Source organism: Triturus cristatus, chromosome 4_2 (assembly GCF_964204655.1).
Source record: "Triturus cristatus chromosome 4_2, aTriCri1.1, whole genome shotgun sequence".
Taxonomy (NCBI): domain Eukaryota; kingdom Metazoa; phylum Chordata; class Amphibia; order Caudata; family Salamandridae; genus Triturus; species Triturus cristatus.
In genome coordinates this window covers 416,828,947-416,855,163 of record NC_140586.1, presented here as the reverse complement: position 1 = coordinate 416,855,163, position 26,217 = coordinate 416,828,947, and the positions used below count along the sequence as shown (strand labels likewise).

General features: G+C 46.2%; 1 protein-coding gene across 1 annotated transcript in view; it reads right to left on the bottom strand.

Moving 5' to 3' along the window:
• Positions 1-26,217, bottom strand: part of LOC146834492 (ferric reductase 1-like) — a 329,590-nt gene that overhangs the window by 195,835 nt on the left and 107,538 nt on the right. Inside the window, exon 3 of the mRNA XM_085600112.1 lies at positions 25,388-25,521. Coding sequence (XP_085456238.1) covers positions 25,388-25,521 — 134 coding nt within the window. The remainder of the gene's footprint in view (positions 1-25,387; positions 25,522-26,217) is intronic.

Below are 26,217 nucleotides of genomic sequence, written 5' to 3'. Positions count from 1 at the left end.
ACTACCAGTGCGTACACGTACGTGTACATCTAGTGCGTACACGTACTTGGACACGTACGTGTACGCACTTGTAGTACATGTACGTGTACTACCAGTGCCTACACGTACGTGTACAAGTACATGTACGCACTGGTGGTACACGTACGTGTACAACTAGTGCGTACACATACTTGTACACGTACGTGTATGCACTGGTAGTACACGTACGTGTACTACCAGTGCTTCATGTACGTGTACTACCAGTGCCTACATGTACGTGTACAAGTGCCTACATGTACGTGTAGAAATAGTGCGTACACGTACTTGTACACGTACGTGTAGGCACTGGTAGTACACGTACGTGTACTACCAGTGCCTACACGTACGTGTACAAATAGTGCGTACTTGTACACGTACATGTACGCACGTACGTGTACTACCAGTGCGTACACGTACGTGTACAAATAGTGCGTACACGTACTTGTACACATACGTGTACGCACTGGTAGTACATGTACGTGTACTACCAGTACCAACACGTACGTGTACAAGTATGTGTACGCACTGGTACTACACATACGTGTACAACTAGTGCATACACATACTTGTGCACGTACGTGTACGCACTGGTAGTACACAACGTGTACCACCAGTGCCTACATGTACGTGTACTACCAGTGCGTACACATACATGTACAAATAGTGCGTACACGTACTTGTACACGTACGTGTACAACTAGTGCGTACATGTACTTGTACATGTACGTGTATGCACTGGTAGTACAGGTACGTGTACTACCAGTGCCTACACATATGTGTACTACCAGTGCCTACACGTATGTGTACAAGTACGTGTACGCACTGGTAGTACATGTACGTGTACAACTAGTGTGTACACGTACTTGTACACGTACGTGTACGCACTGGCAGTACACGTACGTGTACTACCAGTGCCTACACGTACATGTACAAGTATTACGTACACGTACATGTACACGTACATGTACGCACTGGTAGTACACGTATGTGTACTACCAGTGCATACACGTACGGGTACGCATTTCAAACGCTTACAATGGTAATACAGCCATACACATGCCAGGAATGGAGGGCTACGAGTCGCACATGGATGTCCATCAAGTACTTATCATTGCATACTTTCATGTGCAGGCCCTACGTGTGTTAGCCAGTGATATTGCACAGGTCCTCTCATCTAGTTGCACAATTGATGTGTTCTGACCTGTGGACACATGTCTTGTGTGATGGGGCACAATGTGGCACACATCACCTTTCCACTTGCCACATGTGTGTCTTTAGTCCAACTGTGTCATGCATAGCAGCAGTGGGTGGCACAGTCATCCACACCCGCATCTGTCTCCTGATGCCAGGGACAGGGACACTTTATCAACTGACCTGTCACGATCAGCGTGCCCCTTTGGGACTATGTCGGTGTGTGTCATGTGTTCCCATGAGCTTCATGTCAGTGTCCCGTCAACGGCATCTGCTGTTGGTGCATCCAACAGGGGTCTGTGTGGAGATGGGCATGTAACACATCTACGCACACCATGCCACATGTGGATTCCCAAGGCTGTACAGTCTGTGTGCATGGGACATCATATATTTTCAGTCATACATGTGTTTGTTGTCTCAATGGCTGTGTCTTTGTGTTGTCACGTGTACCCCTTCAACGCACTGTGTTTGATATGTACATTTGACATTCCATGTGACCTGTGCGTGTGCCTTGCAGTCAGCTGTCTGGATGAGATGACATCCTTCAAATGCAGCTATGTGGTTGTGTGTCACTCCGGTGATATCTGTGGCTCTTCACTCAGACTGGCCCCCAAATCATTTCAGGGCATGTCATGTTCACTTGACAATCAACAGGTGTATCAGGCTTTTTGTAGGAGGGCCAGCAAGCTGCCATCTGTGTCCTGGATGTATTGCACACACCCGACTCCATAGTTACCTGATGTGTATTAGCAGTGTAGCATGTGCTATGTTCATTGACATTGATGTTTTCTGACTCTCAATCTTCATTCTTCAAAACTATGTTTTGCAGGGCACCACCTGTCCCAAGACTAATGCCAGACTTGGGTGCCATGAGGGAACGTGCCTGCATCCGCCGTTACAGAGTCACTCAACTGTTGATTGAGGACCTGACAAACAAGCTGGCACCACACCTCCAACCGCAACACAGGTATCCTACTGTGCTGACCCCCAAGATGAAGGTGATGGCAGCGTTACATTTTTTTGCCACAGGTACGTTTCAATTGACCATAGCTGATGTGGGTGGGATGTCCCAGACTATGTTCAGCCGTGTCCTGCGTGATGTTTTAGCAGCCATGTTGGAGTACCTTGATGAATTTATCAAATTTCCGACTCCAGAGGGGTTGAGGGATGTCAAGGGGGATTTCTATGCCCTGGGTGGGATGCCCCATTTAATTGGGTCCATTGATGGTACACATGTGGCTTTTGTACCACCACAGGCACAGGAACAATCCTATCGCAACCGCAAACATTACCACTCGATAAATGCCCTTGTGGTGGGTCTTGCTAACATGCTGATTTCACATGTCTGTGCACGTTTTCCAGGATCAGCACACGATGCCTACATCATGAGGCGTAGCAGGGTGCCACAAATGATGCTACGAACGAGCATGTCTTCTTGGTGGGTATAGTCTTTTTGTCCTATGTGTTGCGGTATCTTTGTCTCTAACGGCATCTCGTGACCCACTTATTTACATGATGTTTCCATGTAGGGGACTCTGGCTATCCCAACATGCCATGGCTGCTGACACCTCTCCGCAACCCAAGAACAGCTGCAGATCACCGGTACAACGATGCACACGGCCAGACCAGGCGAGTGATTGAGAGGACGTTTGGACTCCTGAAGAGCCGATTCCGGTGCCTGGACAAGACAGGCGTGTCCTTCCCTTATGCCCCGGAGAAGGTCTGCAAAATCTTCATTGTGTGCTGCATGCTGCACAACATGGCAGTTGAGAAGGCAGTGCCACTCATCCTGGATCCAGATGAGCAGGAGCATCCACCTGTGGAGGATCAAGGGCTTGGTCACGAGGGTAGTGATGATGAGGAGGAGGGGGATGATATCCGGAGTCAGCTCATACGCACATACGCAACCTCTTCTCATAATGGTGAGTCACTGGCTATGAGTGTGCAAGCTTGTAGCATTGATTGTCATGTGTTGCAATGTGCGTGTCCAGCTGACTGAATGCAAAGTGACTTGGATGTGTGTTCTGATGTGTCACTCGAGTGATGATGTCATGCAACACAGTTTTGTGGAGAGACTTGATTGTCAATTTACATGTGTCCAACATTGTTCATGTTTTGTACACTTCCATGTGTGCGTTGAGAATTTTTTTAGGTGACTTCACGTGTGTCTGTCATTCCCAGGTATTTTGCACCTGTTGTCTGGTCGTGTCATCGTTGTCCTCCTGCTATTCCTCTTGTGGATTGCAACGTGTGCTGAATCAGCGTTCCATGCACGGACATGTGGAAATGTCAGTTTGGGTAAGTATTGCAGCAAGGCTTTTTGGTGGTGGTACAGGTTGGGAATGTGTGGTGACTGCTTCTGTGCATGTTGTTGTACCATGCATACATGTCTTCTCACCATGGAGCATATCACATGTAGCATCACTCCCATGACATGATAGTCAGCCTTCTTGACAGTCATCTGTAGTGGAATATGGCGTCTGATGAAGGCATCAATGTGTGTGTACCTTGGCTCTGAAACATTGCAGATGCTACGGGTGGACATAGTGGGGGACATCACAACAACATGCTCTATGGGGAATTGCAGCCTCTCCGTGTGCAGCAGGATGTCTTTTGCTCATCCCCTTACCTTGTGTGCCAGTTCATTGGGATTGACATCATCCGTGTTGTGAAGGGGTGGTCCAGCATATGTCCCACATGTTCTGTCAACTGACCTGTGAGTCTGTTAATATGGAGGCATATCCCTTTGTGTGTGTATGTGGAATAAAGGTGTTCAGCACAATCCAAAGTGCCTCATCTCGGTCACTGCAGATCTCTTACCAGTTTGCATGCGTCATCTATGGCAGAATTGACAAAGATTGAGCATATGAGTGTATGTGTACTTTGGCAACATGCATGCAGTGCTTCATGGCTAATGATCTCTATTGTGCATGAAGTACCTGGTTGTGTTTGTATTTGGCAGGTTGCTGCCCACAACGGGACGTGAATGCCTGCTGATGGTGTGTCTCCTTTGTGCATCTCCGCATTTTGTTGCCTGACACAGTGGCTGTAATTTATGGTGATTGATCATACACTTTCTGGGAGTGACCCATGAGTGAGCTGACACTCCTTCCTTGACATACACCTGTTGCACTGTGCCTTGCAGACCTCCTTGTCTTTGTATGTTGATTTTTGCATGATTTCTAACCCCTTCCGCCTGCTGCTGCCTCACCTGCGGCCTGCCACTCCGAGTGCCCTGATTCTGCAACCCCCACGCCTCAAAAATGCTCAGCCCTTCCCCCTCCACCCATTTGAAATGCAGCCAGCAGCTTTTCTGTGCCACTGTAGCCCCAGCGCCGTGCCAAAGGCCGGACCGTCTGCGCCTGCAACATGCACAGTGCATGACCCTCTAATCTTTGCATGACCCACGTCACACAACAGGCTCATGCTGCAGCCACTCTCCAAGCAATGTCCTTGTGACAATCATCCTCCTGCCATCAGGCAACCCCTAAGCACACACACGACACCTTCGCATGCTGAGTGTGCTACTCCAACTGCCTACACAGTGCTGCCCAGCCTACCAGACCCTGTCAGTACAACCAGGTTATGTGCCTCCTACTCCACACCCGCTCCATCCACCAGCACGCCATTGGACTCTGTTACCTCCTCAATACTACAGCCCAACACATCACCTTCATGACAGTAACCTGGACAAAAGCATCCTCAGCACATGACGTCTTCATTGCCATCTCAGACGGATCCAAGATCACCCGCAGGGACGCCAACACCAATCCCGGGGGCTGAATTGCTAATTATTCACAAGTACACCCTCTGAGTCACAAGTCCGGGTTCGCAGAAACTCCCTAGCAACCCTCGGAGTAACACTCATCTACAGATCTGCAGGCCTACATCCACAATTCCGCTAAGCCATCAACACGTACATCTGCACGCAGACCCTCACCTCCACAGGCTACATGTGGCTGGGGGCCAGTAACTTCTTGCTGGAGGGGACACACACCAGCAACCATCATTGGTCCATCAACATTTGAATCTACGTCTCCAACAAGCAACACAGTGCCACACACCCCGCTACCGATCCCTCAAAGATGCTTGATGTAAGTCGCCACAGACAATCTGTGTGGGACACTCAAAACAACACCACCGCCACACCCTGCAATCTCACACACTGGATCAGCAACTGATCCAACAATCTTGCCACATTGACAGACTTTCCTGCGAAGCACAACAACAGTTAAGGCACCTGGGACAAGGCAGACCTACTGGACTCCTACAGACCTAGCCGGACTCTTGTGAAAACCTTGCGACACAAAGAGACATCATTTTCCTTACAGCCCTGGAAAACACCACACACAGCCATCACCATATCATCAGCAAGGACAAGTGGAGATCCCTCAGATAGTGCCAAGACACCCAAACACACGACATCAAGGAGCTCATCAGCATTGTGAGTGAACTGACAGCAGAACTCCATCCAAGACACCCCACCCTTGCAAGGCAGATCCCATCCCTTGCAACTTTGTACCACTGCAAGCTCATGGCCATACACAACAGCCTTGGCACACAGAGGCAGACAGCACTATTATCCGTTTGACAAACCCCCCTCAGGTCATGGACTCCCGTCAGCAGCAAGTACACAACCGGGATCATGTGCACCATCCACTCTGGCTCTCCATCAGGCCCCTTCCCACACAACGTCTCAACCACATCATTCGCCATCCTTGAAGCCCACGTCCTGTGCGTCATGAATGTCTCCTTTGAGTTGGCCACATTCCATGGCTTCAGGAGGCATGCAGAGCCCCAGGCCCTTCTTAAACAACGGACGGCAGTACCGCAGGATCTCCTGGTACATCACCCTACTTCCCTACCCAGCAAATGTCACCAGGAAGACACTCAACAAGCAACTGACCAATTTCCTACATGCAACCAGCTCCAGCCAACCGGCACCAGACCGTTTTACACAGTAATCACATCACTGCAACGACTACTTTGCCCTGCTCAACAATGGTGAGGCCACCACCCTTGACCTCTCAAAGGCATTCTACACCATGTGCTACCACACTGTCAGCTCACACATCTCCAGCACTGGTATCCAGAGGAGGGCCCAGGATTCAATCAGGAAGTAGCTCACCAGCAAGGCCCTGAGAGTCTGCCTCCACCCTGCAACATGTAGTACACTGGGGTCGTCTGGCCCATGCCACAGGGCTCTTCTCTCAGCGTGACGATCTTCAATGTCACCATGACCCCCCTCTCCACCATCACATGCGCACACAACCTCATCATCATCCGGTATGCCATTGACACCCAGCTGCTCCTCAAACTCACCAAAGAGCCAGCCATTGCCAGATCCAAACTTCAAGAAGGCATGAGATCCGTTGATGAATGGCTGAACATCAGCCATCTGAGGCAGGACTTGGACAGGACAGAGGTCATCATCTGAGGATTGTCCCCTTACAGCTGGGTCAACTCCTTGCGTCCCACTGGTCTCTGCACCGCACCAGCACCCAGTGGCCACGCAGGCAAGCTGGTGTTCATCATGGACCCATCGCTCACAATTGACATGCAACTCACCAACATCTGTACCTCATGCTGCAACACCCTCCACATGCTGGTGACGACCCCCAGATAGATCCACTCCAAGGCAAGGCAGACCGTCCCCCTGGTCCAGGACACAGCTGGCTCAAATACAGCACCAGCCTCTACAGAGGACAACAGCAAACATGCACGAGAAATTATCCACATCCAGGGTGCATACGCACACCTCATCTGCAACATCCCCCGCCCCAGCCACATCACCGTCCACCTGAGAGAGGTACAATGGCTCACTGTGTGCTGCAGGATCACCTTCAGACTCCTCAACCACACTCAGGAGGCAGTCCACAACCCCAGACCGAAACCGACCTTGGACGTGTGTCATCCAACACCCCGTTGGCCCTACTCCATGCAGCCCACCTTGCCCTGGCCACCATTCATCACATCCACATAACATCTGCATGCAGGAGATAGTTCTCCCACCTCGCAAAACAGACCTGGTACTCCCTCCCCGGGCACATCAACATGACCCATGACCTCTACACCTTCATGTTACTCTTCCAAATTGGTCTGTCAGAGCAATATAGCAAGCCCCCCCTCAGCAGCTTGAGGCCATCACGGGTGAGTGTTGGGCTCCATGTCTGTATTATGTGATACATTGTGAGCCATGTGTGTCCTCGACCGGACTCAGATCCAAGTGTATGGATGCCTGGAGTTAGTTCCACACTCAGGCATACTTTGACATATCCCCACACGTAGGTTGTGGACTCATGCTAAATGACTGCAACATGAAATTTCAATTATTAATTATTTAATTTCGAGCTCTGGGGCGTGATTTGTGCACAGAAAATGGGGAAATGCAGGGACCATAGAATCCAAAGTTCACAGGGGAAGATGGGATCCTTGCCATTTGAAGTCATCAGAGTCCAGCCCACAGTGTTTGGCATCATTTGACTGTGACCAGCAAGTCCATGTGGCAGATGATGTCAATCAATGAGGTGATGCTGTCGCACATGAAGGCCAGGTGCCAGGCCAGGTGACCTGGGAGATGTGGATGGCCCGCTGCCTCGCACGGTCTTTTCCGTGGACGACCAACCTTCCTCCGGGGACCCTCAGATGCAGGCCTTGACGATGTTTGGGTCGCTCCGTCGGACGAATCCTCCTCCTCCTCCCTCCCTGTGGCTGGTGCTGGTCTGCGCCTGGTGTCACAGGGAGGGTTGCCCATGTTGTCGGCGATCCAACGAGGTGAATGGCTTATGTCCCTTTGCACCGCCAGGAGCTCAGCCAGTCTTGCCTCCATCCGTCCTTGGTGTTGTTGTTGACTGGCGTGTTGCTCGGCCTGCTGGTTTTTGATCTCTGTGAGGGTCACCACTACTTGGCTGATCTCCCTGGTGTCCAGCCGGTATGCCTCCATGATGTTTGCGATGTGTGACATACCGGTCCCTTCAGCTGGCTGGTCAGGTTCTCGCCTCCGCCTGCCTCCACTCCCGCCACCTCTGCCCACACAAGCCGGGCCTGCCGTTGTGGGCACATCGGGTCGACGGGACCCCTGAGGGATGGCAGTGGCAGTGTTGTCTGCCTCCTCCTGGGTGCCCGCCGCAGCTTGTGCCTCCTGGTCAGACTGGCTCTGTTCACTGCGGGCAGGGCTCCTGGGTGTCTCCTGTGATGTGGCAGGAATGGGGGTGGTAGTTGGCACAGATGTTCCTGAACCAGGTGCTGCAGGGGCTTGGACACCAGAGGGTCCAGGTCGGTCGGAGTCATCCGCGGAGTGTTGAGAGGCGTCGCTGCTGGTGGGATCCGGTTCCTCCCGAGCCTGTGACTGTGATTCTTCCCCCCCATTGTTGGGGGGATGTTCATCACGTTGCCCTGTGTGTGAGAGAGAGACAATGTTAATGCTGTTTCATGCAACATGCATGTTTCATACACATTCAAGTTGGCACTGTTCCTCCAGGTAGTTGTATGTGCCTAGCATTCTCCTCAATGTTCCTTTGTGTATGGGTATGTTGCGTCGGGCAGATTGATATGTTCTCCTGAGTATTTGACATGTCCATTTGTGGCTTGGGTGATTCTTCGGCTATGTATTGGTCTTGTTGTGTTACATGTCCATTGTGGCAGTGGGTAAATCCATTGCCTGTCCTGGAGGTGTCTGCTGGTGTAAGGGGTGTGTGTGACAGGGCCTTCTGATGGGTGTAGTGTGATTTGGCACTGGGGCTCCCAGGTGATGTAGCTGTCCCCCCATGGAGCATGCTGCCATGACAGTGAGTGTGAGTTCCTGTCCTAGATATCTCACCTTGTTGTGTTGGTGTTTTTTGTTTGCACTGGTCACAGGAGGGCCTTGTGCTGCCTACACCAGGGCCAAGTGTGAGCTATCTTGTCAGTACTTTCCCAATCCCTGGGCATTGCGCATGGTGCATGGGTATGTAGCTGGGCCATATGGGATGAGGGCAATTGTGTCTGATTTGGAATTCAAACATGCGTTTTGGTGCACCCACCCTCCCAGCATACCGGACATCCATTCTTGGGTTGGTGCTTCGTGTAGCATGAGACATAGCATGGCCTTGCTTTCTCAATGAGGCATACACATGTTATTGGCATTCGCGTTGTTTGTGACTGTGGTTCTGGCAGGTGAGGGCTTGGGGGTAGTTGCGTGCATTTAGTGTAGTTGGGGTGTGGATGCCATTACCCCCATGTTACGTAAGTTGTTTGTGTACTCACCAGGCTCTGGAGGTCCTTGGAGTCCATGTACTCCCACCGGCGGAAGCATGGCCATCACCTTCTCCTCCCAGGGATGGTAATGTACTGGTCTGCGGGGCGCACCACCTCCAGTGATGTTGGTCTGGGCGTGCTCTTCATTCATTTTTCTCTTGACTGCCCTCCGCAGATCGTACCACCTGGCTTGGCATTCATTCCTGGTCCTTCTGATGGGTGCAACAGCATTCACCCTCTCGACAATCCTCTGCCACAGGCGTGATTTTTCAGCTATGCTGGCCTGTCTGACTAATGTTCCAAACAGCTGTGGCTCGACTCTGATGACTTCGTTGACAAGGATCTCCAGCTCGTCCCTTGTGAACTTTGGATTCTTGTTGGTGGGCATGGTGTGGGGTGAGGGTGTGGATGGTTGTGGGTGTGTGGGTCTGAATGTGACGGTGTGTGTGTGAATGTGGAGAGGGGGTATGTGTGAAGGGGTGTGTGTGAAGGTGTATATGTTAAGGTGGATGGGTGCAGTGGTTTGTATGTGCTCTGTAGCAGTAGTGAGCCTGTTGCAAAGGCTCATGGTTTGTGTGTGTGGTCCCTTTTTATTGGTCCATTTTTGGGTGGGGCTCAGTTTGAATTTTTGGTGGGTGTGTTATAAGGGGTGGTTGTGAGGTTGCCCCTCTGTTTGCCTGTTTTAATGTGTCCAGGTCAGTCCTTTTCATTTTTTGTGCAGTGTAGACGTGTTTTGTGGTGTTGTGCGAGTCGAATAGGCCCTCCTTGTGCTGTTTTACAGTGTCCGTGGTTCAGTACGGTACAGGGGTACGAGTCGTACAGCCACACACCCCCCGTGCGTAGTGGATGTGAGGTGCGTACACGGACATTGCTATGTACGGTGCGTACACCCCATTGCTTCTGTACGGTGCGAGTGCATAGACCGCCATCGCGTATGTACGGTGCGTACCCGCAACATCTGCCGTACATACGCGATGTTGGGGGTACGCACCGTACATTCGCAATGGGGGTACGGTGCATACATACATGCTGGGGGTACGCACCGTACATACGCGCTGGGGGTACACACCATACATTCGCTCTGGGGGTACGGTGCGTACCTACGCGCTGGGGGTATGGTGCGTACCTACACGCGGGGGGTACGGTGCATACCTATGCGCTGGGGGTATGGTGCGTACCTACGCGCTGGGGGTACGCACCATACATTCGCACTGGGGGTACTGTGCGTACCTATGCGCTGGGGGTATGGTGCATACCTACGCGCTGGGGGTACGCACCATTCATTCGCGCTGGAGGTACGGTGCGTACAAACATCGCTTCATAGCGGGCAAGCGGGCAAAGTCATTCCCCGTGTACGGGACGTTTTCCGTACGAATCGTAAATTGTAACGCCGGTCCGGAGCGTACTAGTACGGTCGGACTTCATTTTTACGATTTGTACGGAGAAGTGTCTGAGTCCGTCTCGTACTAATTTTCCTGCTACGATTCGTACGGATCGGGTCGATCCGTATGTACATTTTTCCCGTACGGATCGTACTTCACGGGTCGGACGTGACTTGTACGATTCGTACGGAAAAAAATACGGATACGAGTCGTATGGGAAAAAAAAATACAGGATCGGAATCGACCCCCAAGTGGCAAGAACTCTAACATAGAACACGTTGCAGTGCCAAAGTCACTAAAAGTGTCACCCAGACTCTAGTTTTTTTTATTATGTCCACTATAGCAGTCATGTTTTCATGTAAAAATCTAAGAATGCAGTAGATTGTACTTTTTTTCACATCACTACTAATATGCGACTGAAGATCCTCACATTTCTCTCCTTTGGCATCATTACGCAAAAATTCTGTAAACGGTTGCCACATGGATAATATAGCATTCATGGCCTCTAGGACTGAGAACCACCAGCTAAATGACACAGTTGAGATGACTCTTTCTTTGATGCAACACAAAGCACAAAATGAGAAGTATTCGTGTTTTAGTTCCTGCGCATAACAAAACAGTGCACCAGAATGGACTAAAAAGTCAATAGCATTCTTCATTAACTCTGAAGATTGTAAAGATCTAGCAAGTAGCAACGATCCCTTACAGGGAAGCACTTCAGCTCAGATATGGACTTTGACAGGTCATCATGCAACTTTTTCATATATGTAGCTGAATCACTGCAAATACAAGCAATATCGCTTCAATCTTTGTAAGAAATTTTTGCAGCAGCATTCCAAGTGACACTGCGTTCCATGTTTTCCAAAGCTTTGGATTCATGTTTTCACCCCTATCCCAGATGCTTGGTGACAGCACTCTTTTCACATGTACCTGTCTGTACACCTTGTATTGAATGTTTAAAGCATGGGGTGTTTGGCAGTTCACCTACTATTAATACTGACTCACAAGAAAAGGGGGTTCATATATCAAGGGGTTTTACTCATTCTCTGTGGGTAAATGTGATGCTACATATTGGGAAAGATTCTTATGAGACCAGTAATTTTACCTATCAGTGACAGAATCAAACGTAGCCAAATATAAAATATGATTTTGATATTTCTTGATTCTCTACAGTTTATAAAATATTTAAACAAGACCTAAAACATGCTTCTAAACCCTGCATATTTAGACCACAGACCACAAAACTGAAAAAAGCAAAAGGAAGAAGAAACAATATTTTATTGACATACCTAAACAACAAAACACAAGCAGAATAATGTTAGCCCAGTCGTTCTTGCCGATACCTTGTATAACAAAGTTACATTGCATTGGCCTCTTCAGGAAGAAGTAACAATTACTCTTTCACTCTCCTTTTACTTTCTTTGAATGGCTTTTAGTTTGTGGTTGTGCAGGTGTTTTTCCAGTGTTTATAAGTTTACACTAGAAAGGGCTATTTCCCTTTCAGTGGAGTTTTATCAGTTGTAATAGATTTAAACCAAAAACAGGATAGCCTAATTGAAACATTTACATTATGTTGATGTTTCTCCTGAGTTGCATATATCTCTTGATTTTTATTTGTTAATAACATTTAAACTAGTCAGATTTTGTAGCTATCCTTGTAAATTAAAATCAACTGGGAATATAAAATATTAAGTATATGCAGCATTGTGTTTTCTTAGATCTAAGGTGGGCCTGTAATTCTGCAACAATAGGAACTGAGTAATAGTGCATCAAATTATGATCTGATGTGTAGGCCCACTATTCGAAAGCTGAACATCTTCCACATTTTCACGCTACATTATAGGGGTGAGAAGTGCCCTTTTCATCATGGTACAGATACTTTATTTAGTGCACTGGTTTCTTGGCGCTGCTCAACATGCCTGTGACAATTTAACATGAAAATGCCTACCCAAACAACCAGGTTTGTAAGGAATTCTATAAGACAGGAGTTCAGATTCCGATTTCAGCAAAGGTGAAAGAGAACTCCACAATGTAGGTGCAGAAGATAATAAACTGAGGCCTTCCATTGCGGCTTTCGCAAAAATTGGAACAATAACAAAATGTCCTTGCGCGGAATGCAACCTATGTGTCGGTATGTATCTGTTGACCTGGATTGTGATTGTGTAGGTTGGTCGTGGTCTAGTGTTTCTATTATATGTGTTTCCACCAGTCACTCCTTGTGGGCTGACTTCCACACTCATCCCACACCCATCCATCACAGGTGTCACCGGTCAGGTGACATTGTTAATAAAAGGGGCCAGGCGCACCTGCCTCGGGCCAGTTCCAGACATTAACTCTAAGTATCAGTGTGATCATAAATGCTGCATGAGGGCCTAGGTCCCTACCCATTACAATGTTGACGAGTGGGTCTGCCCTGCTTGTAGACGGGCTCCGGCTCTGAAGTGCTGCGTGGGGGAAATTGTAGCCTGTGGGACATCCCTACCAGTTTGCTGTCGTCTGAGATGTGAGGATGACGGACCCCACATGGTTGATGCCCCTGCCCCCAAAATATTGACCGGCCCTGCAGGGAGGGACTCATCAAAGGAGGAGTTGAGACAGCCCTGCCCGTGAGGAGGGTGCCTGGCATTCTGAGGGTGCCAGTGGAGGGGCCACGACAAACTTTGCCCAGGTGGGAGATCGGATGTGGTTACAGCGCACCTGCTAGTCACGTGGCGCTAGGAGACTTTGCCGGACCCTATTGTAAGAGGGCAAAGGAGAGGCTGCAGGAATGACCATGACTGAACTCACTGTCCTCATGGTGAGGCAGGCTGAGTCAGATGAGCTTCTGGAGAGGTGCGCATAGCCCAGAGTTCAGCCCCCAGCTCAGAAGAAGGAGACGCGGTGTGCAAGCACTGCCGACCCTGAGCAGGCATCTCCAATGCACCGCGAGCCCCATAGCATTTTGCAGCCTACCACAACTGATTGAGATGCATGCAGTGCCCCTAGTGGCAGGTTGCCACACAGCGCCGCAGAGACAATGCAGGAGGCCCGACCGGGCAAATATTGAGAAGAACAACAGGTGCACTTTGCAGAGCCCCTGCACCTGCATGTGAGTCAGGCCGGCGTCAGCAGCATCGGGAGCAAGTGAAGACTGTGCCTGCCCCACCACGTGGTTGCACACCAGTGCACAGCCATGCACCAGTGTCTACAGACCACAGGAAGGAAAGCCTGAATGAAAAGAACCACATGTGTTCCTACTACGCTGCATTAAGGAAAATGCTGGAGAAGAATGGTGGTTGGAGTGTCAGCAGTCGGGTGGTAATACTGCACTCGGCGGTTGTAATTTGGAAATTAAGACATGGAGGTAAATGGCAAAGCTGCCTAGGGTAAGAGACAGCTCTGCAATGCCCACTCTCACCTCATTCTGTTGGTCTGGAGGGTAGCATCCCCTCTCTGGGAGTGAGGAGGCCAGCAGCATCAGGAAAGCTGCTGGGGACCTAGAACTAATGCTACAGTACCACATAGGGGCCATAGGTGGTTTCTGCACCAGTTTCGAGTAACCTCTTCCAGAGCAAGGGCCCGCAGCGCTAAGAAAGCTGCTGTGGCCCACAGCTGAGGTGGTGACAGCACCTGCCGGCATGGGCTTTCAAGAAAATTAACTGAAGATGGCACCAGGCATCACAGCAGAGACTGAGCAAGTGGGTTGCCCAATGTTGAAGGGGAGGGATTGCTAACCCTCACATAACAAAGAGTCCCAGGAAGCCCAAAGCTGCCCCAGTTATAGTAATGACATTAAAAGGCAAAAGCGCAGCAGCAGAGGAGGGTGTCAAACCCCCACAAATACATCCAGAGATTGACTTCCCCAGAGAGAGCAGATGTCACATGTGAAGAAGGAAAGTGCCCAATGCGAGAGGACAGCACAGTACACCCCCTAGTGGTGAACGACCACCACCGAGGAGCTGGCACACAAACCTGCCAGCAGAGGGGACCCCTGAAGAAAGATTGAGCACGTTATCAGAGGTGCGCATAGGTCCACATCTAGAGGTCAGAGAGCAGGAGCCCATGGAAAGAGAGAGCCCTCAGTGCACAAGAAGGAATGTCGCAAGACATAGGCCGCATCAATCGGCCACACCAGCACAGAATGGCCACCATTGGCCCACTGAACATGGAGTGACAGACCTGGTCAAGCATGCCCGACCTTGGGCAGGACTAGGTGCCGCCACAGCATAGCATTGAGGCGGTTCACTGACACAATATCGATGTAATAAATATTGACCAACCTACACAATCACAATCCAGGACAACAAAAATATAGACTCCTATACTTAAACAGGTAAGTACAAAAATATCGACAACAAAATATCGATGTAAAAAATATAGATGTATAAAATATAGACATTTATATAAATATAAAATAAAATAATATATATTGCATTAAATTTTAACAATATAATATAAAAGTTAATAAAATATAACATAAAAATAAACTTAATAAAAAAGACAAACACACAAGCATGACTATTTATGTATATATATTTACTTTAAAACAATTAATAAACTATTCTTTTTAATTTATGTAAAAGGTTAAGACTATATAAAAGATAAAAATATATATCAATGATTTAAAATATAAAAAGCAAAAATCTATAGTAAATGAAAACATTAAACTATTAAAAAATATTTAAACTTAAATTTCACAATAAAGTCAGTGCAACAGTGGGAAAGGGAAGGATAAGGGAGTGGTAAAATAACTATTCCCACTCCAGTGAGTGCAACAGTAGGGTAAGTGTTGGACAGCGAGTAATTAAATTTACTATTCCAACTCCAGTGAGTGCAATAATAGGGAGAATGTTGGAAAGCGGAGGGGTAAAAATTACTATTCCCACTCCAAAGAGTGCAACAGTAGGGAAATTGTTGGATAGTGGAGGGGTACAGATTACTATTACCACTCCAAAGATTGCAACAGTAGGGAAAGTGTTGGATAGCGAAGGGGTAAAAATTACTATTCCCATACCACTGAGTGCAACAGTAATGTGACCAAGGTGCGGCTTCACCAAAATGCATCGGGCGTTGTGCTTGTTTCATGTTTTGATTAAATCGCACACTTGGAATTGGGCTCAAGTTGATTATTTACGGAGAGGTAATAATCGTACTGAATATATACATATATATATATATATATATATATATATATATATATATATATATATATATATATATATATATATATATATATATGCTGCTCCAAAGTCCACCTTTAGGCGTACTGCACGCTTAGTGACGGGTGCATGCAGAAATGGAGGTGGGTCCATTTAAAAATGAAAGCTCCTGTTCCCTAAAGAAACATGCTGCACTCGCGGGGTTACATCCAATTTGCTTTATTCTGCGAGGACGCGTTTCGGCGTTTGCCTTCTTCTAGCTCGCTCAAACAAACAAACAGCATTTAAAAGACAGTGCCTTTCCAAGAGTCTTCTTGAATTGCTAGATGGATTCCCATTGGCAGCAGTTTAAGGAAGGAATAAAAGGAATAAAAGGCAACTATAACTCACGCGACCGCAATCCTCTGCTGATGCTAATACTGTATTTAGACAATTATTTGCCCATGTCTTCTTCCATTAAATTTTAGCTACACATATATTACACATTTTTTTTTTCATAAAGACACATATGTCATTAGCAGAGGATTGCGGTCGCGTGAGTTATAGTTGCCTGCACTAACTATAACGGGGGAATTTCATTGGTTTTTTATCAGTAAAATGTCCAGCTAACTATAACATGTGTGAAACCTATGGTTTTTTCACTGAATTTGCAAGGTTTTTTAAATGCTAATTCCTAACTATGACGTGTGTGAAACCTATGTTTTTTTCAGTGAATTTGTACGTTTTTTTAAATGCTAAGTTACTTTACGCCATTCGTGGCGTGCGCGCCCATTTAACGCAGTTCGTTCTGTGCGCGCACGGTGCGCTTCGCGCACCGTGCGCGCACAGTGAGCACGCGGTGCGCTTCGCGCACCGCGCGCCCACTTTACGCAGTTAGTGCCGTGAGTGGGCCATGTACGCACGATGCGCTTCGCGCACCGTGCGCACACGGAGGACATATTATGCGCTTCGTTGTGAAAGGTAAGCTTTTTAATTTTTGATTGTATTGGATGCCATTTACAAATGGTCCCCTGCGGGCACCATTTGCACACGGGGTGGGGAGAGTGTGGATAATTTTTTTTTTAAACATTTTTTTTACCGTACGCGTACGGTAAGCGTAATCGGCGATTTTGCGTAAAGAAAATAAAAATGAATTTTTGGCCTTGGGGGTTCTTTGGGGACACATTCATCAAGGCTAGGTGGTTAAGAGCTGTCTAAACAGTCCATTTACATGTTTTTTGCCTTTGTTTTTCCTCCCCCCCTCAGAGTGCGAGAGAGAAAATGGCGGCCGCCGCTTCCTGGTTTCGAACGATTCGAATGTTTACTAAGATCTAACAGCCAATCAGAATCGCGCTCGCGCACGGCACCGTACGCGTACGGTAAGCTTACCGTAAGCGCACGGTAAGCGCACCGTAAGCTGGCTCAGATATATATATTGATTTAAATGCTATTTTCTCAGGAACCACTGAACAGATTTACACCAGACCTACAAAAGGCACTTCCCTGACATGAGGACTACCTCTCTGCCAAATTTCAAGTAACTCTGTTCAGCCGTTCGGGCTGTAGCTGTGTCTAAAGGTCCTATGGAAAAATGCATTGGAAAAACGCGTTTTGGGACCCCCCTTTTATCTCAGCCCCCGCTTGACGAATCCCCCCGAGACTTTCAGGGTAGGAGCGGAGCGTAGCGCCCCACCTATTTTGAAAATTTCGCGAGGATTCGTCCACCGGCGCCAAAGTTATTCCAAATAGAATGTTGCGGATTTCCTATGGAAACAGGGTCCTAACTATAACTATCTACTGGCGACCGCCAGTAGATAATATATATATATATATATATATATATATATATATATATATATATATATATATATATATATATATATATATATATATATATATAATGAATAATATTTACAAAATTAAAAATCAAATATATTAAATATATCAAAAAGAAAGCATATTATAATATTAATTGCATATAACAAATACCTACAAATATTATATAAAATAGAATAATAAATACATTAAAAAAATATTTTGGACCAGAAACTATTTACAAACAAAAACATTAATTAATACATAAATGTATTTCTTTTATTTCCTACCCTATAACACCACACCAATAACAACACACTTCTCCATTTTAAATTAAATTTACTTCGATAATTAACATAATTAATAATCAATTAAACATATAATTAATAAAAAAACGAATAAACATGAATTAACTACACACACTTTAACACTATAATATCCACAACACACACCTAAATTAAACTTCAAAATAATAAAAGACAATTAAAACTTATTTTTAAATGAAAAACTATTACTATTAACAACTAATTATAAAGTAATTACAATTATTTAATACTCACCCTTTACCCCTTTAAAAGTAAAAACAACACACAAAACAATAAACAATTCCCAAAAATAAATATCAAATAATTTACATTAATTAACAGCTATATATTAATTGATTAAACACAAATTACTTCCCATCGATTACCCCTATAAACACAACACACACCTAAAATTAATCACACAATTACCATAACAACATTTTAATTAATGTAATTAATGTCAATTAACAAATAATTAATAATAAATAAATAAACTTAACACCCTTTACCCCTATAAACCCCAAAATACACACCTAAAATTAATTACAAGATTACCATAATTAATGACCAATTAATTATAATTAACAACAGCTATAAATTCATCAATTAAAAATAAATTACTTCCCACCCTTTACACCTATAAGCACCGAAACACACACTTAAAATTAATAACACAATTACTATAATTAATTACCATTTGATTAATTTAAATTAATTAACCAATTATTAATTCATCAATTAAAAATAAATTACTTCCCACCCTTTACACCTATAAACTCCAAAATACACACTTAAAATTAAACACACAATAACCATAATTAATTACAATATAATGAATTATTATTAATTAACAACAAATTATTAATGAATTAATAATAAACTGCTTTACACATTTATCACTATAGCATCTCAATTAAACCAATATTAATAAATAAATCATAATCAGTTAATTTAATACAATTTAATATAATTAATCTACTTACCACCCTACTCCCATATAAACCCACAACCCACTATAGAACTAAAAACACAAAATTGAAATAAAAAAATTAATAACTACTAAAAATGTAAAACATATCTTAAAAGTACAAACAATTCTTATACAAAAAACATACATCACATACATTAAAACATGTACTAAAATACATAACATTAATTAAAAAAATCAATATTTTTAACAGCTATATTTTTGCAAACGATATTAAACACTTAAATATTTTTAAAATCGATATTACTTACCTTAAGTCGATATGCTTGACCACGATATTCTAGCTGTCGATAATTCTGAACCACAATATTTCTGACTCGATATTTGTGCAACTCGATATTTTAAACTCGATATTCTGTCTGCACGTCCCTCGAGGTGCAATCAGTGCATCCTCGAGTGAAGATGAAGTGGCGAACGAAGAAAGGTGATCCTCCAGCCAGGGATTGGAGTACCAAGAAGATCCCTAAGGGAAGGGACAGAACCTGTGAGAGGTCCACGATGAGAAGACCTGTGAGAGGTCCACGAGGAGAAGAGTCATGTATACAGATAGGACAAGAGTCAGGTCCGATAGAGGACAGGACGTGACCAGGGAGCTCCCTGTAAAAAGAATTATACAGCGAAAGTCCTGGTCAGGAGACAGATGAGAAGAGAGTCAGTCCTAGGTGTTGGATGTGACCAGGGAGGTCTATGTGAAGTGCACATCACATAGAGAGGCCTAATCAAAAGGATGAAGAGCGTGACTAGATTGCATAAGGACACATCTTGAAGAGGAAAATGGAGAAAAAGAGAGTGGCCTGACGCCACATTGTGGACGAGAAGAGTGGCACAATGCCACTATGTAATGGAGAAGATAGAGAGGTATGTGACGGACACATCACCCAGAACATCCTGACAACCAAAGATGTGCAGGTGGATGGAATAAGAGTGACAAGCATCATCACACTGAGCAATATTTCACCACCTGCAGCACGCGTTGTCCAGTGGGAAGACTCGTCATCATTGCCACTAGCGTCATATGCTAAGGAGCATCATACCACCTGAGTGAAGCCATATGCCTACAAAACAACCTGAAGAGTGACAAGGTGTCCCTGGTGTCGTGGGAGGATAGCCACCCAGAGACCTGCTGTTACATCCAGTGAACCTGAAGTCTGCTGAAGAGAGCATACTCAACCATTTGTACCATCCACTTTTGGGGTTGCACGAGAAACTTGGTTTTGGGACTTCCTCAGCGACCTCGGGAGTGGGTCAAAAAGAGGTTCCAGGCAATCTACACAGGCCTATGGCAATCCAGGGGCAAGGGCCACAGGGAATTCTGGTGAGAAGGGAATCCCGACACCAGAGATATTGTGTCTGCAGCAGCTCCACAGCAGGGACCAGAAAGCACTGAGGTTGCTGTCGGAGTCTGGTTATCCAAAGTCTAGCAGATGCCTGTGCCCCTAAGTTCTGATGACAGGAGCCCACAGACCCTGAGACAACCACCCTTGCAGTGGAATGGGTAAATATTGTTTTCAACGATGTTTACACATCGCATGCCATTACAACGCAAGCCGTTACAACAACTTACTGTAGGGGGCAGAAGGTGTTGGATTTTAGATCCAACACTGTCCCTACTGTCGCACAGACTGGAGTTGGTATAGTAAATTATACTATTCCATCATCCAGCGCCCCCCTACAGCAAGTCGGTGTAATGAGTTGCATTGGAATGGTCTACAATTTAACAACGAGGTAGTTGTAATGACCGCGTTGTAATGGCATAGGTTCTAAAGGCATGCGTTGTAACGTGGCCTTTTCAGTGGAATGAGTGACTTGTATGTTGTCCTGTAGGCAGTTCCCCAGTGGCCACTTTGTGTGGCCTGGCAGACTTACCATACATTCCAGACAGTCCCGTAGAAGCCCAGTGAGAAAGGGCCTCAAGGGAAGTCCTGTGAGAGAGTAGTCCTGGCACGAGAGCGATGTCTGAAACTCATCCACCATCGGGTGCCGGGAAGCACTACTGCAGTTTGCGGAAGACTTTCAACCACTGCAGTGTAGTCTTCTATCTTGGCAGGTTGGCCGTCCATGGAGAAAGGGCGTTTTCAAATATTTCTCTGCAGAAGACTCTACCAGTTCTCTGGATGCACCATCACAGTGACATTTGTAAATAGACTCCAACACTGTCAGACTAACCGCAACAGCACCATCAGTTCCCAGGTGGACTGTAATATCATGGACCAGCGATTGAGAGTTCCAGACTTCATTCACACAGCCATTTGTGCCTAGAGTAGTCTGGTTGAACTACGGAGGTGTGCTGTGATGCCGGTTACTCCCAGCTGCACCTGTCCATTCATCCTATCTACCTGCAGAGACTCAGTGGTATTTTTGTTATGTTGTTTTGTTCTCTCCCACAGGTTCTACTTGTTGTCTATTTTCAATAATGCTTGGGAGGGATCTAGTGACTGGCTGATCACAGTCTAGTGTTTCTTCACTAAGGTGCCGATTCCGATCTGGGTCGGAAAGCACTCCGACCGAGCCGGATCCAGAGTGTTTCCGACCGAGCCGGAGTCCTGCAGTCCGACCGAGCGAGTACGATGCGGCTGTATGCTGCCAGACTCGGTTTGGTCGGACTCCCATAGAAGTCAATGGGAGCCGGTCGTATGACACGTACATGGGCTCCCATTGACTGAATGGGTACGTCTCACGCAAGGGCGCCCCCTACAGTGGGTATGCGTCTGTGCCATCCGCACCGTACATGCCTGTGTTGGGGATGTGTCCGAGTTGTAGGGCTGCGGGTGACAGGGGGTCCGACGCGAACCCCCAAAGGCAACCACCCGCACGTTTTGCGAGCCGGACACTCCGGCTTGCACAGGCTTTCCGACGCTTGCATCGTACTGGCTCAGTCGTAAATCGCATCCATTGCATGCCACGGTTAGCTTCCGACCAAGACGTACGGAGCGGTTCGGGCCCAGAAACGACTCGGTCGGTGAATTTCACGTAGGTTGCATCGTACTTTCTCGCTCGTACAGCTGTAAGAGTCGGGTGGAAAACACGCGTACGACTCATAGTTTTTCCAGCCGGATCGCATTCGGTGCCCTTCCAACCCGGATCGGAATCGGCCCCTAAGTGTTTCCACCAGCCACTCCTTGAGGGCTGGCTTCCACACTCATCCGACACCCATCCATCACAGCACGCACCCTGGGCCAGTTACAGACAGTAACTTTATGTGTCTGTGTGATCATTCACGCCGCGTGAGGGCCTAGGGCTCTACCCATTACAGCGATGTAGATGGGTGCTAGGCAATGTAAAGCCTTGCATACCATGCATTGAACCTTAAACTGAATTCTGTGTTTGACTATTAACCAGTGCAATTGTTTGGATGATTTGCATCACATTAACTCTTTGCCTGGGAGGCTTAAGTATAAAGATTTAGCATAGTCCAGCCTTGAGCAGACCAGTGTCACAACTACAGATTTAATGGCATCCACATATAGATATGACACTAATGTCTTAATCTGTTTTTTTAGAAAAAATTTTTTTAAGACTACTGAGGAAATTTTTGACAGTTTAAAAAGCCTTCATTAATTATCACTCCTAGAATCTTCAGAGCAACTTTGGGGGTAGGTAATTCTCCCAGCTCTGCTGGCCATTTCATATTTGTCAAAAAGCCTAGATTATTAATTAAATCATCACCTCAGATTTGTCTGCATTAGGTTTTAAAAAGTTCAGACCCATCCACTTCCATACATATGACATTATGTTTGGAAATGCGATTTGGGAAGGAGAATGATTGTCAAGACTCACCAAGATCTGTAAGTCATCTACACACATGATTAGTTTAGATCCTTTTTCAGCAAGTTATTTAGCTACCCACTGGTCATACATATCAAAAAGATGTGGAGATAAGGAAGATCCCGGTGAAACTCTATACTGCCTTTGAATGATCTGTCAAAAAAGATTGCAGCCAAGCCAGAAGCTGCTGTTTAAGGCCAGACGCCTTGGTACAGAATCGTTGGATGGACTGTGTCAAAAGCGAGTGACAGATCAAGCCAAATCAAGGTGATTGCCTGTCCAATTTAATACTCCAGTCTGTGGTCATCCATTATTGCCAAGCTGGTCCTGATTTTCGGTGCAGTTACGCTGTCACAGTGGTTCCTGTCAATCCATTGAATGTGTGTCGTATGGCTTCATCAACATGACTGAGCCATATCGCACTCATACAATTTATTTTTTCTTTTCCAAAAGAAAATCTCAAAGCAATATTTTCTGTTTGAAAAACAAGAAAAAGGAAATGACCCCTCGCATGGGAGATCTCTCCCATGGTGTAGGTGTCATTGAAATGTTTTTACTTTCATGCACTGCTAGGTTTTGGAAGGCAGTAAGAGGAAGTAAAAACCTGCAATTTGTTTGCCGACTTTAAATAGAGCGGGCACACAAATGGCAAAATCTCTGACAGCCCTTACTCCATCGGGCCGTCGGGGTTGTATGTTAGTGTGGGAGATGGAGTAGGCTCGGCCGCTGATATACTGAAGGCAGCAGGGCTGGCTTTAGCGCTGCTGGTGCCTGGTGAAACAATCTTTATTGGTGCCCCCCCATGACTTCCTCCTCAGATTCCCTCACTACCACTCAGCAAAAGCGCCCCTCATTTCTCCTCTCCATAGACCCTCTCTCATATACATTTAATTTGTTTTAAAGCTCTGGTAAAGTCTAGCTTTACAATTCACTCAGCTATCCACAATAAAAAAGAGCTGTTCTTTGCAGCAGGCATATTAACCCTCTGCGCTACTTTATGTTGAGTCAAAACTGTCACCAGACAAAAATCTGATCTCTCTCTCTGTAGCAGGAACATTAATCACAACAGTAATCTTAAGATTTTTATTGCTGCCTGAAAGCTGGGCGCACAAGGAACTCTGCAACATGTGCTTTTAAATCGTTGCCAAACACAGAGCCGCCCCCAACTCCCTGATGTCAGTGCCCCAATTCCAGTCAGCGCCCAGTGTGGCGCACCCGTGGCACCGCCCTAAAGCCGGCCCTGGAAGGAGGTCTGTCTGACTCTAAACAAGTCAAGCAGACCTTCAGTATGGCAGAAAGGGAGATCCATTGCCTGAGGATCTCCAACACTCTTATTGCATTCGTGCTAAGTTGAATGGGTTAGTTTTCTGCATTTGCTCTCCAAACGATCAATCCACACTAATACACTTTAATGGAAATAGTAAGATGGCCCATCAAGGCAATAACAGAGGGCCCTTAATACAACTTTGATATGTTGTTTTTAAGGCCCAAATAGACTATGCCATATTTGTAAAAATATGAAATATTTGTACTGCTCATGCCTGCAGTGGGAAATTATCCGATTTACGAAAAGTAATTAATAAAATTAAGACTGTGCTTGCAGTGAGCAGTTGCAGCTAGAAACAGAGGAGGAACTGGAGTACCAACCACCACTGAACTCTCTTTCTTCCCTTCCCTCTTTGCTTTTCGCCTTTTAACTTCCATTTGTATGTTAAGTTCGTCATTTCACCTTTCTTATATATACACTAGATTAGGGGTCTCCAACCTTTTCTGTAATAAGGGCTACTTATGTTGAATGAAAATCATCCTGAGCTACTGATATAACTTGTGTTTTAACAACTACCACCTCAGACAAGATTACATAACTAGCCACCATATGCAAGATGCCAGCACTTATCACTTCAGTGCATTATGCAATGCTCCCAGCAGTAATGTAAAAAAAGCCTTTGTCGGTGTGAATGGCCTCACGTGGGTAATACACAAAAGTCACAGTTGCAATGCCTCTGGTACCAAGGTAATAATATAAGTAACAATTCTCCCCAACACCACATGAGTTATCACTCAAATATCAGCTTTAAATTTATTTTGGAAATAAATTCAACCACTTTCTTTCCAAACTTTCTCTTATAAGGTCTGAAAATACACTTATTTTTGTCTCAACTGCACCTTTTTAATTTTGGTATACAAATATTTATTCAGCTAAGCAAGTCTGAGCTGCACACAGGATAGCTACTAACAGGTAGATAGAGAGCTACCAGTAGCTCACAAGCTACTCGTTGGAGACGCCTTCACTAGATGATGGCACACCAAAATCCCAAGGATGGTGTAACACCCTTTGAACCCTAATGACCTCAAAGGGTTGAACCATTGTTCCACTCCTAGCTACCTATTTGCAGCTGAAAATGTACTTCCTGTTTCTGTGGCTGTTTTCGTGACACTGAGACCAGGGATAGCAAAGGCAGCACAAGGGGCATCAGAGGACAAGCCAGGGATGGCTACTGCTAACCTGTTGACACCCATAACTGACATCCATGCTAAAAAGACACAGAATTCTGAGGCATCTGAGCTTACCGCTGTCGTGCAGTTGAGCGTCTGCATGCTGTCCCCCGTGATCTCAAAAGATCCTAGTGGGGTCTTGTCATTTGAAGCTGTGCGGGCTTGCAGTAGAAATCCTTCAATGGGAAGGCTGCTCTTGACAATTTTCACTGAAATAAAAAGAGCATTTGGAGGAAAAAGATCTGTAATGATAGAGGACCACCAGAGTTATTGAGGCAATATCATTATGACAAAACATGACCGTTATTAATGTAAACAACAGAATTCCATTGAAGATAATGAAAATGTAAATGGGTATAATATAGCCAGTTAATTAAAAGACAAATACACTTGACAGCAACCGGACCCAAAAGTCAAGGGTTTGCCAAAATAGTAGATTATGGGGTCAATTCCGATCCTGGAAAAACCAGGTACGAACCGTCGGTCGGAGCGTTTTCTCCGTCCGACTCGTACCCGGTAAGAACACCATACAAACTTGCAAGTACGATTCGCACGGAAACACCATTTCCGTACGAGTCGGAAAAAACACCGACCGACAGCAAAATCCATACGAATGTGATCCGGGACACCGCGGACGTGACGTCCGGACGGAGTTAGGCATGTTTTTACGTCCCAGCAAGTACGATTCGTACCGACAGCAGTCTGGACGGCAATATTTTTACGGCACCCAAAAAGTGCCGGAAAAGCGAAGGATGCCGCGATGCGAGCGGAATAGGGGGCCCGGTACGCGCCGTCCCCCCCCAGCCCCCTGTATGTACGCGCCATCCCCCCCCAGCCCCCGTATGTACGCGCCATACCCCCACCCCCGTAGGTACGGCACGTACCCCCACCCGTGTATGTACGGG